The 18025-nt window shown below is 50.5% G+C and overlaps 1 protein-coding gene and 1 pseudogene across 1 annotated transcript; one reads left to right on the top strand and one right to left on the bottom strand.

Annotated features, from left to right (window-relative positions):
• Positions 1-589: 589 nt before the first annotated feature.
• MCHR1 (melanin concentrating hormone receptor 1) lies at positions 590-3932 on the bottom strand. The gene is made up of 2 exons (XM_032139818.2): positions 3681-3932; positions 590-2454 (listed from the first exon to the last, which is right to left on the bottom strand). The coding sequence occupies exons 1-2, from the start codon at positions 3760-3762 to the stop codon at positions 1475-1477; spliced, it is 1062 nt and encodes a 353-aa protein (XP_031995709.2). The 5' UTR covers positions 3763-3932; the 3' UTR covers positions 590-1474.
• Positions 3933-5040: 1108 nt separating this feature from the next.
• Positions 5041-9626, top strand: LOC116458338 (glyceraldehyde-3-phosphate dehydrogenase-like; annotated as a pseudogene).
• Positions 9627-18025: the final 8399 nt, after the last annotated feature.

Raw genomic sequence — 18025 nt, 5'->3', positions numbered from 1 at the left:
GGTTGCTTGCAGCTTTCTCCCGCTCTCTCAGTAAGGTCTGCTGAGCACTGCACTGACGGCTCCCAGTCCCCTCTCAGTGAAGACGCCAAGAAGCAGCAGCCAAGCAGCAGTCGTGGCTGCCTCCCAGCGGCCCCGGCTATAATCTTCTGTTCAAGGTGCCCACACCAGATCTCAGCTGTAGAAAGCAGAGAGGCTTCAGCTGCCCTAAGAGCTGGCTCTGCGGCTGGTGACTCAGCGGGGGTGGGGGTTGAGGCGGGGGAGTGGGGGGTGGGACTTGGGGCCTGAGAAGCCAGCACTGACGACAACAAAGTCCAGGGGATTTTGTGCAGAAGACAGGAAGCTGAGTCCCAAGAACAAGCCCAGCAGCAGAACTGCAAAATCTAATGAATCCCCAGTAATTCCATTTATGCCACTGAATCCTCCCTGTGGGTTCAGAAAAACAAATCCCTGCTTCACGCTTCCTAAAAATGCAGCATGAACCAAGATCTAAATTCCACAACCAAGTGACCCCCCTTTCTCTTTTCTGCTGCCCACCTTCCCCCCCCACCCCACACCCACCCCCAAGTCCACAAGAACATCCAGAGTGATGTGAGTGGAGATTTTCCTTTATTTGATTTTATTTTGGAGAGGAAGGGCTAGAGCAAAAAGATGATGCCAACACACCGGGCACTAGAATGACCTCTGCACATGCAGAACACAAGGACACTCAAGCTGGATTAGCGACTGAGCAAATGTGCCCCGTGGAGAGAAAGTCACCAGAGCTGCAAAAGCCCCCCACCCCCGGCTTTTATTAGTTTTAAGACCCCCAACTACACCCACCCCAGGTCTCCTTGTCGTTCTCAGTAAGTGGACCTCCTAGCAAACTGGGCTTTTACTCCTGTGGGCTCAGTGCCACATCCCCTCAAATAAACATGCATCCTCTAGAGCAAAAGGGAAATTGACAGGATGATGGAACGCCAAGAGATGGGATGCTTCATTTTTCATTATCCACCAGCCTGGGAGAAAGGCCACCTTCCATTACACCAGTGAGAGGCAGGAAAGAGCGATCGGGTCCTTTCCCATCTCTCAGTCCTTGTGCAACATGGCCCTGGCTGCTCACTCCAGCCCTGCCTGACTTTAAACAAACCCAGTCAGTAGCCTTTCACCTCTTGCCTTGGAAGAAGACATTTGAGAGCTCACAGATAGAGTGCAACCGATTATCCAAACCAACTTCTCTTGCTCAGCTTCTGTTCTAGCCAAAGGTCTCATCCTGCTCCCCCAAGGGGATTTCTGATATCTGAAAACCCCAAACCTGACTCCAGGCCTCCCCAGCAATGTGTGAGCCCCATGGAATGTATTTATTTCATTGCAACAACTCTTCACCACCCAGCCTTCCTGCATTTCCCCAGAGCGTTCTTGGGTTTTTCTCAGCATCTCTCCAGGTGGCGTGCTGTGGTGTCCTGACTTAGAGGTGTCCAGGGTGGCAGGGGAAGTGTCAGGTGCCTTTGCTTTCTGTCCTCTCCTCGTCAGCTGTCTGAGCGTTGCTGACAGCGCGAAGCTGCCCCTGGGCTGCAGGCTTCACCGACAGGACCAAGCGTTTGCGGAACGTCTCGCAGAGCACGATGTACACAAAGGGGTTGAGGCAGCTGTTGGCATAGCCCAAGCTGATGGCCGCATTGTACAGGTAGACAAAGGTGAGGGTCGGGCGGCTGATGGACAACTGGGTCAGCTGTAGCACATAGTAGGGTGCCCAGCACACAAAGAAAACCAAGCAGATGGCGATGGCTGTGCGGGTCACCCTCTTTGTCCGCAGCCGGATGCTGCGCTGGGAGGCGGGGGCCACTGAGGATGTCATGCGCTGCAGGATCCTCACATATGCGGCCGTGATGACCACAAAGGGCAGGGCAAAGGCCAGGAAAAACTGGTACAGGGTGAACCAGTAGAGGTCAGTGTCCGGGTTGGGCAGGCGGATGCCGCAGCCCACTGCACCTCCTGGGAAGGGGATGAGTCTGGCATACAGCCACACGGGGGTGATGCTGATGAAGGAGAGGGCCCACAGGAGGCAGATCACCAGGGTGGCCACAGAGGGCTTCCGGAACTTCGTGGAAGAGATGGGGTGGACAGTGGCCAGGTAGCGGTCAATGGCCATGGCGGTCAGGATGTAGGTGCTGGTGAACTGACTATTGGCATCCATGGCCGTGATGAGGGTGCACATGGTCTCCCCAAAGTGCCACACCCCATTGCCCATGAGCTGGTGGATCATGAAGGGCATGCCCAGGAGAAAGAGGAGATCCACTACCGAGAGGTTGATGATGAAGATGTCGGGGACGTTGCTGCACCAGTGCAGCTTGGACTTCTTCACAACGGCAAAGATGACTGTGGAGTTCCCAATGATGCCCAGGAGGCAGATGGTGCCGAACACCGAAGGCATGATGATGTTGATGTAGGAGATGCTCCTCGTGCGAGGAGGTGATCCTGGGGACAGAAGGAGCAAGGGTTGGCTGTTTGACATGGGCTTTGCTCTGAGAACTGACATCCTGCTGGCATGCTCAGCCTCCAGCGACCCACCGTTCATCTGGAATCCTCTCCCACCATTCTCCCTCCCTCCACTGTTGCTAATCTTGTCCCTTTTCCTTTCTCCATGAGTTTCCTGGTGAATCCTACCAGAGTGCCCTGAGCCATCTGTCTTGGAAGGACACAACATGCCTGCCTCCTGCAGGCACCAGAGGCAAGAACCACAGCTGTCTGCAGAGATTACTCTGTGCGCCCCAGGCTTCACCAGGAAACCTCGTCAAAATAGCCAGGACACAAAGTAAGTGTCTGTGTGTGTGTGTGTGTGTGTGTGTGTGTGTGTGTGTGTGTGTGTGCTTTTCCTATGTGTATCCCTGAGTGTTTCATTCTGGAGATCTCTGGTTGGAAATTGTGTACTGATTCTTGGGCATCTCTGTGGGCGACTGTCTTGTAGAGGCTTTTGCTGGCTGTGCCCTGGTCAGGCCAGCAGCTCTCCCTACCCCAGGCTTCCTAGCAGGGATTCCCTTGATTGGTATCTTCTGAGCCTGGGCTTCTCGAGTGAAGCAGAGACAAAAACTGTCTGTTGCAGCTCAGTAGCCTGAAAAAATTATCCACATAAGCCTTTCTTCTTTTCCTTCCTTCCCTTCTCCTTCAAAGCTGGAATCCCAGGGCACCGCAGCTCTGGAAATGTCAGGAAGCTTAATTCACCAGAAAAGTTAATCCCCTCATGGCTCCATGAAGTCTTCCCTTCCCAGGGCCTCTCCCAGGTGGCAGTAAGGATGTCTGAGACCTCATCACCCAAGTGCGAGTAAAAAGCTGAGGCTAACAGTGCAAGAGTGAGCCCCCAGCTGTCTCCCACTTACCACCCTCCAGCTTCTCTCGCTTGCTTTTCCAGCCTGGAATTTTTTCTGCCAAGCATCTTTGGAACCCAGCAGCGAGTCTTCCCCTGCTGCCTCGCGGCTGGCCCCCTTTCCTTACCATTCTGAATATGCATTCACCCGCTGCTCTGCTCCTGCCCGTCTGCCCCTGCGGACCTTTGCCCCCTTTGCCCCTGCCCCTCTGAGCAAAGCAGACCACAGATCTTGTCCCCAAGAACTGTGATAAAGTTTCCCAAGCAGTTTGGCTCAGGGGTGAAACCTTCCCATTTTCCACCCACAGCCCAGAGAAGGGAGGACTCCCAGTCAACTCACCTGCCGAGGTGAGGTTATCGGGGCCATCAGAGGTGTTGCTGGCGTTGGGACCAGTGGGCAGCAGCGAGGCTTCCAGGTCCATCCAGCCAGTGCCGGTCGCCTGCCCCCACAACCGAGCTGAGCTCCCCTCCACCCACGCAGGCTGCGGCAGCCTCCAGCGCCTGCCACCTTGTCCTGGAGCGCAAGCCCCACAGTCAGGAAGGGGGTCTTCCTCGGTATCCTGGCAGCCACTGCCGCCTCCAAGCCCAACTGCCCTCCCCACTCCCTCCTTCTCGGCTCCCACTGACATCACCTAGACACATTAACATTCGGAGGCAGATGCACATTAACCTCTTCAGTCCCAGGCTGTGGCTGGCTTCCACTTCTGAATGGCTGCAGAGCCCCAGGGCCCTGGGGAAGCTGAGAGGGACTGGACACAGGCATCCCCATCAGGAAAGGGATCTCCTTCCCACTGACACTTGGGATTGTCTCGTGCGCTTACAGGGGCTGCTGCTTGCCTTGTGTGAGGATCGAGGTCTCTGCAAAGGCAAACGGACAAAGCACACAGGCTGCCTCCCTTTGGAGGATAGAGCAGCTTGGCTTAGCCCCTATCCCAGGTATGGGTGGCTGAGCCACATGGCAGGGTCCAGGGGGAACTGTGCACAGAGCTTGGGAATCAAAGGCTTGGACTGCAGCAGGGCTGCCCACGCACACTCAGGGCACCCTCGGCCCCTTCCCTGTGCCCTGGCGGCTTCCAACCATCCGCTGGCTATGCTGCCAGCATCCTGCAGAAGCTGAGTCGTCGGCTGCTGAACCCTTGCCTGGCACTCAGAGGTGACGCAGGTCACTCCATGCTGGCAATAGCCAGGACCTCGGGGACCGGAAGGGGACAAACTCCTGTCTGAATGGGACCTGCCTGGACAAAGCTCACAGAGGTATTATTTTTCTAAATGCTCTGAGGTTTGGCCTGGGACTCTTTGAGACAAATATCTGAGCATGATCCCCCAAAGAGATCATCCCAGAGGAACAGCCGCAGAAGCAAAGGCATTGAGTGAATTTTCCACGGAGGCCTCCTGCTGCCAGCCTCTGGGGCCCTCACAGACAGGAGCTGCCCCTGCACCCACCGCCGGACTCAGGAGCCAGGGGTCGGTTCATGGACGGATCCCCACATGTGTCCTCTGTCTTGTTTACTTATTGGGTTCATCCAACAAACATTTATTGAGTACTTCCTGCCAAGCACTATTCTGGGTTTTGCAGTAAAAAAAGAAAAAAAAAGGGGGATGGGGTGGGGGATAAAGTCCCTGTCCTCATGAAGATTGCATTCAAGTTGGGGGGAGACAGAAAACCCCTCAAAAGACAATTCATGATATTGGCAATTACTATGAAAAACTTAAAGCAGGGTGAGCTGGCCCCTGAATACCAGCAGAGTTGGAGGTTGCTATTTTATATAGGATTGATCATCGAGGAAGACCTCACTGAGAAGCACTTCCAGAAAAGTCCTGAAGGAAGTGAGGAACCATGCTTAGAAATATTCTGGAGGACCAGCATTCCTGGCTGTGGAAATCGCCAATGCAAAGGCCGTGCGGCAGGAGTGTGCAGGGTGACTCTGAAGAACAGCGTCGGACCAGGAGCAGTGGCTCACGCCTGTGATCCCAGCGCTTTGCGAGGCCAAAGTGGGTGGATTGCTTGAGCTCAGGAGTTCTAAAACAGCCTGGACAACACGGTGAAACCCCATCTCTACAAAAATATAAAAATTAGCCGGACGTGTTGACAGGTGCCTGTAATTCCAGCTACTTAAGCAGCTGAAGCAGGAGAATTGCTTGAATCCAGGAGGCAGAGATTGAAGTGAGCTGAGATGGGGCCACTGCACTCCCGCCTGGGTGACACAGAAAGACCCTGTCTCAGAAAAAAGAAAAAATATATACTCCACATAAAGATAACTTATGATATTGGCAATTGCTGTAAAAAACTTAAAGCAGGGTGAGAGGGCCCAGGAATACCAGGAGAGGTGGAGGTTACCATTCTATAGAGGATAGATCATCAAGGAAGGCCTCTCTGAGAAAAGTCCTGAAGGAAGTGAGGAAGCATGCTTAGAAATATTCTGGAGGGGCTGGGCACGGTGGCTCACGCCTGTGATCCCAGCACTTTGGGAGGCCGAGACGGGCGGATCACAATGTCAAGAGATCGAGACAATCCTGGTCAACATGGTGAAACCCCATCTCTATTAAAAATATAAAAATTAGCTGGGCATGGTGGCAGGCACCTGTAGTCCCAGCTACTTGGGAGGCTGAGGCAGGAGAATCGCTTGAACCCGGGAGGTGGAGATTGCAGAGAGCCAAGATCATGCCATTGCACTCCAGCCTGGGTGACAGAGCGAGACGCCATCTTAAAAAAAAAAAAAAATATATATATATATATATATATATTCTGGAGGACCAGCATTCTCGCCCATGGAAATTGCCAGTGCAGAGGCCCTGTGGCAGGAGTGTGCAGGGTGACTCTGGAGAGCACTGTGGCTATAGTAGAGATTAGCAGGACCTGATATCAGAGAGGAAGGAGCAGGAAGGGCGGATTCTGCCAGGCCTTGCCAGCCAGTATAAGCACTTTGGCTTTGCCTTTAGGGGAAATGGGAGTCACCAGGGAGTTTTCACCTGAGAAAAGACATGATCAGACATGTTTTGAAAGGATCAGTCTGGGCTGGGCGCAGTGGCTCACGCCTGTAATCCCAACACTTTGGGAGGCTGAGGCGGGTGGATTGACTGAGGTCAGGAGTTTGAGACCAGCCTGGCCAAGATGGTGAAACCCTGTCCCTACTAAATATATAAAAATTAGCCAGGTGTGATGGCAAGTGTCTGTAATCCCAGCTACTTGGGAGGCTGAAGCATGAGAATCGCTTGAACCCAAGAGGCGGAGATTGCAGTGAGCTGAGATCACGCCACTGCACTCCAGCCTGGGTGACAGAATGAGACTCTGCCTCAAAAAAAAGAAGCTCTTTGTGGCTGGGGAAGCTCTTTGCAGTAGAGGAAGGCCTCTTGAGAAGCACTTCCAGAAAAGTCCTTAAGGAAGTGAGGAAGCATGTTTGGTGGGAGGCGATTGGATCATGGGAGCAGATTTCCCCCTTCCTGTTTTTGTGATAATGAGTGAGTGCTCATGAGATCTTGTTTAAAAGTGTGTAGCTGGCCAGGTGTGGTGACTCATGCCTCTAATCCCAGCACTTTGGGAGGCCGAGGCAGGGGGATCACCTGAGGTCAGGAGTTTGAAACCAGCCTGGCTTGTATGGTGAAACCCCGCCTCTACTAAACATACAAAAATTAGCCGGGCATGGTGGCACGTGCCTGTAGACCCAGCTACTCAGGAGGCTGAGGCAGGAGAATCGCTTGAACCCAGGAGGTGAGGGTTGCAGTGAGCCGAGATTGTGCCATTGCCCTCCAGCCTGGACAACAACAGCGAAAATCCGTCTTAAAAAAAAAAAAAAAAGTTCTAGAAATGGACAGTGATAATGGCTGCATAACATTGTGAAAGTACTTAATGCCACTAAATTGGACACTTAAAAGTGGTTAAAGTGGTAAATTTTATGTTATGTATATTGTACCACAATATATAAAGTGAAGAGGCAAATTTTATGTGTATTTTACTGTGCACAAAAAATCCCAAAACTCTGCAATGGCCATCCCAGCATCCCCACCTTATTATGGTAAACCATTTCATGGAGCTATCCCAGAAGCATGTTAGGACTGGCTCCAGCTACATCCTGTGTTACAGGAGAGTGCTCCCTTGTCAATAAACTACCTCTTTTCTTTTTTAATTAATTAATTAATTTATGTATGTATTTTTTCATCGGAGACAGTCTGGCTCTATCGCCCAGGCTGGGGTGCAGTGGTATGATCTCAGCTCACTGCAACCTCCACCTCCTGGTTCAAGTGACTCTCTGGCTTCAGCCTCCAGAGTAGCTGGAATTACAAGCATGTGCCACCATGCCCGGCTAATTTTAGTAGCGATGGAGTCTTGCTATGTTGCCCACGCTGGTCTTAAACTCCTGGCCTCCAGTGATCCACCCGCCTCAGCCTCCCAAAATACTGGGATTATAGGCGTGAGCCACCACACCTGGCCTACTCATTTGAGACAGGGACTCACTCTGTCACCCAGGCTGGAGTGTGGTGGCAAGATTTCAGCTCACTGCAACTTCTGACTCCCTGGTTCAACTGATCCTCCTACCTCAGCCTCCCGAGTAGCTGGTACTATAGGCACAAGCCATAACACCCAACTAATTTTGTTTTTTAAAATTTTTTTGTAGAGACAAGGTGTCACTATGTTGCCCAAGTTGGTCTTGAACTCCTGAGCTCAAGGGATCCTACTGACTCAGCCTCTTGAGGTGCTGGGATTACAAGCATAAGCCACCACGCCTGGCCAAAACTATCTCCTTTCAACCTGATATTTGCATCATGGTCTAGCACCCTCAAGATCCACTTCTGGCCGGGTGGGGTGTCTCTCACCTGTAACCCAGCACTGTGGGAGGTGGAGGTGAGAGAATCGCTTGAGCCTAGGAGTTCAAGACCAGCCTGGGCAATACAGCGAGTCCCTCTCTACAAAAAATTCAAAATTAGCCAGCCATGGTGGCATGCGACTATAGTCCCAGCTACTTGGGAGTCTGAGGCAGGAGGATTGCTTGAGCCCAGGAGATTGAGGCTGTAGAGAAAAGTGTTTGCACCATGGCACTTCAGCATGGGTGACAAAGCAAGGCCCTCTCTCCAAAAAAAAAAAAAAAAAAAAAGATCCACTCCCACACATAGTCCCTTTATTTCTCCCAGTCCTTATTAGCTGGTCCTGGTCCTCATGGGTGAACTATTTTCTCCAAAAGCAGAAGCTGTATTTCCCATCCCAAGCTATAAAACTGAGACCTGACCCAGTTATTGAGTCTGAAGCAATGACAGGCTCTCTGCTCCTCCTGTTTGACTGACAGCTGCATCTTCTCATGCAGCGCCAATTGCGTCCCTGAGGCACCAAGGGAAAAGCGAAGGCTGGAGTAAACAGATTTGGACATATTGGGTGCCTGGTCACCAGGGCTGCTTTTAACTCTAGCAAAATGGATATTGTTGCCATCAATGACCCCTTCATTGACCTCAGCTACATGGTCTACATGTTTGATTATGATTCCACCCAAGGCAAGTTCTACAGCACCATCAGGCTGAAAACGGGAAGCTTATCACCAAGGGAAATCCCATCACCATCTTCCAGGAATGAGATCCCACCAAAATCAAAGGGGGCGATGCTGGTGCTGATTATGTTATGGAGCCCACCAGTGTCTTCACTACCATGGAGAAGGCTGGGACTTACTTAGATGGGGGAGCCAAAAGAGTCACCATCTCTGCCCCTTCTGATGCCCCCATGTTTGTGATGGGCGGGAACCATGAGAAGTATGGAAACAGCCTCAAGATTATCAGCAATGCCTCCTGCACCACCAGTTGCTTAACCCCCCTGGCCAAGGTCATCCATGACAGATTTGGCACCATGGAAGGACTCATGACCACAGTTCATGCCTTCACTGCCACCCAGAAGACTACTGATGGTACCTCTGGGAAATTGTAGTGTGATGGCTGCAGGGCTCTCTAGAACATCATTCCTGCCAAGCCTGTGGGCAAAGTCATCCCTGAGCTGAATGGGAAGCTCACTGGCATGGCCTTCCATGTCCCCACCACCAACATGTTGGTCATGGACCTGACCTGCCATCTGGAGAAACCTGCCAAATACAGTGACATCAAGATGATGGTGAAGCAGGCATTGAGGGAGATCCTTAAGGGCATCCTGGGCTGTACGGAGCACAAGGTCATCTTCTCTGACTTTGACAGTGACACCCATTCTTCCACCTTCAATGCTGGGGCTGGCATTGCCCTCAATGATTTTGTCAAGCTCATTTCCTGGTATGACAGGGTGGTGAACCTCATGGTCCACATGGCCTCCAAGGAATAAGAGCCCCAGGCCACCAATCCCAGCGAGAGCACAAGAGGAAGAGAGGGGCCCTCAGCTGCTGGGGAGCCCTGCTGCGCTCAACCCCACCATACTGAGCATCTCTCCTCGACACACTTTCCATGTGAGACCCCTGAAGAGGGCGGGGCCTACAGAGACCCACCTTGTCATGTACCATTAATGAAGTCCCCTATGCTTTGCCAAAAAAAAAAAAAAAAAAAAAAATCCCCTGTACTTCCGAGTGTTAAGAGTCAGGAGAAGAAACAATGAGAGGAAATGAGGAGCATATCTGAGGAGTTGAATCTTAGCATGACTTCCAGACAAGGACAGTCTGCTCTCCTCTAGCGAGGGAGAGAGGGTTACTTTTGCTGGCCTGGAATGTTCAGGGGGTTCAGAGAAATCAGGGGGTTTAGTGTTCTCAAGTACAACCAGATGTCCCCTCCTAGGCATCAGGGTTCCAATCCTTTCCTATCAGGGACTTGACTTTCGCATTGGTGATGTGTTAGGGCTGCCCATATTCCATCTTTCTTGCAACTCTGCAACTCTTACAATCAGAATCTGGATCTTATTCTCAGCAATGTCTGCCTTATTGCTGCAGAAGATGAGGGTCTCTAATTGTTGCTTTGGAGGCCTTCTGGCTTTTGTTGTATGTCCTGAATTGTTAGCTGGCTATGTGACTCTGCCATTTTTTATTTCTTATCTCTTCTTGTTTTTGAGACAGAGTCTCCCTCTGTCACCCAGGCTGGAGTGCAGTGGCCCAATCTCAGCTCACTGCAACCTCCACCTCCCAGGCTCAAGTGATTTTTGTGCCTCTGCCTCCTGAGTAGCTGGGATTACAGGCACCTGCCAGATACCCAGCTAATTTTTGTATTTTTAGTAGAGACGGGGTTTCACCATGTTGGCTAAGCTGGTCTTGAACTCCTGGTTCTGCCAGGATCTGCCCACCTTGGCCTCCCAAAGTGCTGGGATTACAGGTGTGAGCCACTGCACGCAGAGTCTGACATTTTTTTTCTTCAAGGCTTCCAAAGCAGTTAACAAAAACCAGCTAACTCCATAGTCCATATAATTACCACAGCTCCCACACTGTTCAGATCTAGAGCTACTGCATAGTTCAGTGTTTCTCTTCCACTTATACTTCATTTCAACCAACCACAGGTAAGAGTGTCAATATGATGCTACTGCATACCAGGCCAGGGTTGTTAAGCCCCCTATTTACCACCAGCAATGGAATCCTTGTTGGCTTCTGACTGGTAATTGATATATTCCAGAAACTCAATTGGATGGAGTTGTGGGGGAGGTCCCCTTCTTTCTACTGTCACTCCTGGTACCAATTTTCTTAATTTGTTTTTCTCTAAAAGCAGAGCTTGAAACAAGGACTTGTGTGCAGTAGTTTATTTTAGATGTGATTTTAAGGAGCAGGTGTCAGGGAAGAGAGTGAGTGAGTCAGGGAAGAAGGAAAAGCCAGGATAAGGGTACATTGCCAAGTTTGCTGCTGTGGGCAATGGGGCCTCAATTTGTCCAGGCCCTCCCAGGAAGTGTAAGAATGTCTCCCAGCCAGGCATGGTGGCTCATGCCTGTAATCCTAGCATTTTGGGAGGCCGAGGCGGGTGGATTGCCTGAGCTCAGGAGTTCGAGACCAGTCTAGGCAACACGGTGAAACCTGTGTCTACCAAAACACAAAAAATTTGCCAGATGTGGCAGCATGCGCCTGTAGTCCCAGCTACTCGAGAAGCTGAGGCAGAAGAATTGCTAGAATGCGGGAGGCAGAGGTTGCAGTGAGCCGAGATCACACCACTGCACTCCAGCCTGGGCAACAGAGCAAGATTCTGTCTCAACAACAACAAAAAAGTTCCGTTTTAGGCCAGATGCGGTGGCTCACGCCTGTAATCCCAGCACTTTGGGAGGCCAAGGTGGGTGGATCACGAGGTCAGGAGCTCGAGATCGTCCTGGCTAACACGGTGAAACCCTGTCTCTACTAAAAAAAAATACAAAAAATTAGCCGGGTGGTGACAGGCGCCTGTAGTCCCAGCTACTCGGGAGGCTGAGGCAGGAGAATGGTATGAACCCGGGAGGCGGAGCTTGCAGTGAGCCGAGATTGCACCACTGCACTCCAGCCTGGGCAACACAGCGAGACTCCATCTCAAAAAACAAACAAACAAACAAACAAAAAAAACTTCTGTTTTAGACATGCTACATTTGAGATGTCTATTCACTTCCTAATGGAAGTGGTGGTTAGCAGTTGGATGTAAGAGTCAGAAGTTTTAGCCGGGCGTGGTGGCGCATGCCTGTAATCCCAGCCACTCAAGAGGCTGAGTCAGGAGAATCATTTGAACCTGGGAGACGGAGGTTGCCGTGAGCCAAGATCATGCCATTGCACTCCAGCCTGGGCGACAGAGCAAGACTCTGTCTCAAAAAAAAAAAAAAAGTTCAAGTGAGAAGTGCCTGAAGATAAAAAATGTTTATTTTATTTATTATTTATTTATTTATTTATTTTGAGATGGAGTCTCCCTCTGTCACCCAGGCTGGAGTGCAGTGGCACGATCTCAGCTCACTGCAAGCTCTGCCTCGCAGGTTCACGCCATTCTCCTGCCTCAGCCTCCCGAGTATCTGGGACCACAGGCGCCTGCCACCATGCCTGGCTAATTTTTTGTATTTTTAGTAGAGATGGGGTTTCACCGTGTTAGCCAGGATGGTCTCGAGCTCCTGACCTCGTGATCCTCCCGCCTCAGCCTCCCAAAGTGCTGGGACTACAGGCGTGAGCCACCGCACCCAGCCATTTTATTTTTTATTTTATTTAGCAATCTCAAAAGCTCACAGAGATGTAAATTTAAACTGATGAGACTGGATGAGCTTACCTAGGGAGTGTGAATAAAGGTGCTGTGAGGACTGAGCTCTTGGGCATTCCAAAGTTTACAGTTTGTGAAAATGAGCATTACTGTCCAGTATCTCCTCCTCTTCCACATGCCATGGTCTTCCCATCTCCATTCACTCATCCTTTCATCCACCAGACAAATCATTACACAGCATGTACTACGTACCAGACACTGTGCTAGGCTCTGTGGATACAGTGAGGAAAAATGAGCAAGTGCCTGGTATAAGGGAGCTTAAACTAAAGTGGGGAGAGACAAATAATGACAAGCAAGCTAATAAGGGAACGAGGTGTCCTTTTCAGGGTTCAAATCCAGACAAATCCATGTAACTTAATCACAAAGGGATTTAGGTACTTACAAAATCATGGCTCTGGAGTTAGGCCATCCCTGCCATTATCTGCACTACCAAAGTGACTGAGCCTCGCCAGAGAAACTTAAACCAAGACTGAGCAGCAAGGGAAGCACAGAGGGGTGGGTCTGAGCTCTCTGGCCTTTGAATGGTAGGAGTGAAGTTGGGAGGAGTGAGCACTGAGCAAGTCAATCCACGATGCCAGCTACACAGGCTGATTACTGACTGTTGTTAGTGTCACTGAGGAAATCAATGGGGTGATGAGAGTGGGGTGAAGGGGTCTTTTAGAGAGGGAGTTAAGGACGTCCTCTTTGAAGAGTTCAGGTAGCATGCTCAACACTCATTCTACTACAAATGATTACTTTAAACCAGTGAATCAACAGCAATCTCATTCCTCTTGCCAGTGACTGTTTCAGGGCTGAGCATGTCTACTGGACACCCGTGTGCATCTCTTCAGGTCCTTTTCACCACACCTAGCTCATAGATCATCCATTGACCTGCTCTGGCACAGTCCCCAACCAAGTCCAGGTACAGGTGCAGATACAGCTGTGACCTCGCAGTGCTGTGTGCCTTTTACCCTCTGTCTTGGGTCTTCTCTGTTGCTGCCACAACTTAGAATCTGGGAATCCATGGAGTGCCCTCGCAGGAACAACCCAGAAGTGCAGGGAGAGTTAACGCTCCTTAGGGGAACCTTTGACCAATGTGGGGTGGAAGCCATGGATAGATGCTTTCCCCAAGATCCCCCAGGACATACCATCCTGAGGCATATTTCATGTAGCTTCCCAGCAGTCCCATAGATTAGAGCAACCAAACACTTTTAGCCCTGGCCAACTGGAAATCATTGCTTTATTGCTTTCTGCTTCTCTGCTTTGCTCCTCTACCCTCCTTCCTGATTCCTAGGATAGCCCTTCCCGGTAAAATACCGACACACCCCCTTTGTCTCAGGCTCTGTTTTCTGGGAACCGGAGGCTAAAGCAGCATGTGACTCATTCTTACCAGTGACAGTAAAGGGGAGGAGTGTTGTGGTGAGAGGCATTTGGTAAAGATTTCCTTGTTCTTGCAAAGAAGATACAAGATGAGATTGTCTCTTTTGCCCCCTTTGAACTTTGTTTTGCCTGGACATGACACTGGTGTATTAGTAGGTTCTCACACTGCTATAAAGAACTCCTTGAGACTGGGTAATTTATAAAGCAAAGAGGTTTAATTGGCTCACGGTTCTGCAGGCTGGGCAGGAAGCGTGGCTGTGGAGGTCTCAGGAAACTTACAATTATGTTGGAAGGTGGAGAGGAAGCAGGGTCGTCTTACATGGCAGGAGCAAGAGGAAGCAAGCAAAGGGGAAGGCGCTACACACCTTTTTCTCTTTTCTTTTCTTTCCTTTTTTTTTTTTTGAGACGGAGTTTCGCTCTTGTTGCCCAGGCTGGAGTGCAATGGCATGATCTCGGCTCACTGCAACCTCAGCCTCCTGGGTTCAAGCGATTCTCCTGCCTCAGCCTCCCGAGTAGCTGGGATTACAGGCACCTGCCACCACGCCCGGATAATTTTTGTATGTTTAGTAGAGACAGGGTTTCACCATGTTGGTCAGGCTGGTCTCAAACTCCTGACCTCAGGTGATCTGCCTGCCTTGACCTCCCAAAGTGCTGGGATTACAGGCATGAGCCACCACACCCGGCCAGCTACACACTTTTAAACAACAAGATCTCATGAGCACTCACTCACTACCAGGAGAAGAGCAAGGGGGAAACATGCCCCCATGAACCAATCACCTTCCACCAGGCAACTCCTCCAACATTGGGGATTACAATTTGACATAATATTTGGGCAGGGACAGAAATCCAAACCATATCATCTGGGAACACTTGCAGCAATGGGAAGTATCCTCATTGATGGGATCCATCTGGTTGTCAGAAGGAAACAGAACAAACTCAAACGGGGAAATGCAAGAGAGTTTAGTAAAGGGCCTATATGCCAGGGTTTGGGCATAGCTAAGGGAAATCAACAGGGAATGCTGAGCAGTGCGCTGGGGCTATGAACAGCAGAGAGCCACTGCCGCTCTCAGGCCTGGGGGCTGAGGGAAGCGGAGAATGAGCAGAACCCAGAAAGAGCAGTTAAAAAGCGAGGGAGCCCGGCGCGGTGGCTCACGCCTGTAATCCCAGCACTTTGGGAGGCCAAGTCAGGCAGATCACCTGAGGTTGGGAGTTCGAGACCAGCCTGACCAACATGGAGAAACCCTGTCTCTACTAAAAATACAAAATTAGGTGTGCTGGCACGTGCCTGTAATCCTAGCTACTCGGGAGGCTGAGGCAGGAGAATCGCTTGAATCTGGGAAGCGGAAGTTGCGGTGAGCTGAGATTGTGCCATTGCACTCCACCCTGAGCAGCAATAGTGAAACAAACTCTGACTCAAAAAAAGAAAAAAAGAAAAATAAACAAATTAGCCGGGCATGGTGGCTGGTGCCTGTAATCCCAGTTTCTTGGGAAGCTGAGGCACAAGAATCTCTTGAACCCTGGAGTCAGAGGTTGCAATGAGCTAAGATTGCGCCACTGCACTCCAGCCTGGGCAACAGAGCAAGATTCAGTTGCTGTCTCAAAAAATAAATTTTTTTTTTTAAAGTGAGGGGGCCAATCAGCAGTAACCTGGAAGGGAGCAGTCCAAAGGAGTAAATAATCTGACCTCACTCTCCTCTTGCCCTCTGACCTCTGTCTGTTGATGCTGTTCTTGAGGGTCAGCCTCTTGGGGCCCAGGGCAGGGTGGAAAGGGTGAAAAGTGAATTTAAAGGGGCAAATAGAAAATCAGCCCCACTGATTCAGGAGGAGGCATTCAAGCTGATATCATTGTGTAATTACTTATTGAAATGACTAGGTTTTTTTTTTTTTGAAACAGAGTCTTACTCCGTTGCGCAGGCTGGAGTGCGGTGGTGCTATCTCGGCTCACTGTAACCTCTGCCTCCTGTGTTCATGCAATTCTCCTCCCTCAGCCTCCCGAGAGCTGGGATTACTAGTGTGCACCAACACACCTGGCTAATTTTTGTATTTTTAGTAGAGACAGGGTTTCACCATGTTAGTCAGGCTGGTCTTGAACTCCTAGCCTCAAGTGATCTACCCACCTCCATCTCCCAAAGTGCTGGGATTACAGGCATGAGACACTGTGTCTGGTCAACAACTAGGTATTTTGTTATCCTCTGTCAATCCAGATAAGGAAACTGAGACAAAATTAATATAGAGAGTGATTTGGGCCACGGTTGAGGATTACAGCCTGGAAAACACTGAGAAGTGCTCAAAAGAGAGGCTTGAGTTTTTAAAGAGGATTAAATCAGGAGAGGGGCGATTACAAAAGTTGTTTCAAGGATGCTCACTGGTTTAAAGAAATAACACTGATTGGTGACTAGCTGTACACTGTTGAGCTATAGCGAGTGAGTTACAGTGTCCAGCGTATGGTGTTTTATGGCTACTTGGCATCAGTCAGTCTAGAGCCCACACAGCAAGTGGCTTCCAGATCTGATTACTTAGCTGGAGGGGGAGTGAGACGTGACTGCTGTCACATTTCCATGCCTTTCTGGGCCTGATAATTTAAAGAGGGCTCACAGCCCGGAAAACACTGGGAAGTGCTCCAGAGAACCAAGGAGAGGCTCAAGTTTTTAAAGAAAACAGGATGAAAAGTTGCTTTTCTTTTTTTTTTTTTTTTTTTTTGGAAACAGGGTCTCACTCTGTTGCCCAGGCTGGAATGCAGTGGCATGACCTCACCTCACTGCAACTTCTGCTTCCCGGATTCAAGTAATTTTCCTGCCCCAGCCTCCCATGTAAGCTGGGACTACAAGTACCCACCATCATGCCCGGCTAATTGTGTGGTTTTTATTTATTTATTTGGCTCTGTTGCCCAGACTGGAGTGCAGTGGCGTGATCTCGGCTCACTGCAACCTCCGCCTTCTGGGTTCAGTGATTCTCCTGCCTCAGCCTCCTGAGTAGCTGAGATTACAGGCATGTACCACCACTCCTGGCTAATTTTTGTATTTTCAGTAGAGACAGGGTTTCACCATGTTGGCCAGGCTGGTCGCGAACTCCTGACCTCAGGTGATCCACCCGCCTCGGCCTCCCAAAGTGTTGGGATTACAGGCATGAGCCACTGCGCCCGGCCAACACCCGGCTGTTTGTATTTTTAGTAGAGATGGGGTTTCACCATATTGGTAGACTGGTCTTGAACTCCTGACCTCAAATGATCCACCCGCCTCACCCTTCCAAAGTGCTGGGATTACAGGTGTGAGCCACCACGCCTGGCTGAAGAGTTGCTTTTCTTTCTCATCTCATTTAACAGATGAAGTGAAGTGCCACAGATTGGGTTTTCTGGGAGCAGATGCTGGGGTGGAGAGAGGAGTACCAAATGCGTCTGTGGGGTGAGCGCTGGCCAAGGAAGAAGGGAAGCACATCGGGAAGGGGTCCAGAGATTGTGATGCTCACCTGACAAGGGCTCTGCCAGCCCAGTGGGAAGCCCCAGAGCAAGGCAGTCCAACGTTAGGCAGAAGCGGCCAGGCCCTGGCACCACAGCCCTGCCTAGTCGGTGACTGGGAACCACCCCAAGAAGCGTGTGATCCCGGCTCAGAAGCTGAGACAAGGCTTCTCCAGAATCCAAAAATAGAATTACCATATTATTCAGCGATCCCACTTCTGAGTCTACATCCAAAGAAAATGAAATCAGTATCTCAAGAAGATATCTGTATCCCATGTTTATTGCAGCATTACTCACAATAGCCAAGTTATGGAGTTAACATAAGTGTCTGTATTAGTCAGGGTTTCTCCAGAGGGACAGAGGCAATAAGATATATATGAAAGGGGATTTATCAGAGGGAACTGGATCATGCAGTTACAGAGGCAAAGTCCCACAAGGGGCCGTCTGCAAGCTGGAGAACCAGAGAAGCCAGTAGTGAGGCTCAGTCCAAATTTAAAAGACTCAGAACCAGCCAAGCCAACATTGCAGCCTCCAGTCTGAGACCAAAGGCCTGAGAGCCCCCATGAGGCTGCTGGTGCAAGTTCCAGATTCCAAAAGCTGATGAACCTGGAGTCTTGTTTTCCTTTTTTTTTTTTTTTTTTTTTTCTGTGTCTCTCGCTCTGTCCCCCCCGGGGGGGCGGGGGGGGCATCTCCGCCCACTGCCAGCTCCGCCTCCTGGGTTCATGCCATTCTCCTGCCTCAGC

This window comes from Hylobates moloch, unplaced genomic scaffold, assembly GCF_009828535.3.
Source record: "Hylobates moloch isolate HMO894 unplaced genomic scaffold, HMol_V3 SCAFFOLD_19, whole genome shotgun sequence".
Taxonomy (NCBI): Eukaryota; Metazoa; Chordata; class Mammalia; order Primates; family Hylobatidae; genus Hylobates; species Hylobates moloch.
The sequence above is the reverse complement of the archived record's forward strand: the minus strand, read 5'-3'. Positions and strand labels throughout refer to the sequence as shown.

Excerpts from the sequence above, each read along its gene's own strand:
- MCHR1 (XM_032139818.2), bottom strand. The coding sequence starts at position 3,762 with ATGGACCTGGAAGCCTCGCTGCTGCCCACTGGTCCCAACGCCAGCAAC. Across the intron at positions 2,455-3,680 it reads CGATAACCTCACCTCGGCAG|GATCACCTCCTCGCACGAGG; the intron begins GTGAGTTGACTG and ends TTCTGTCCCCAG.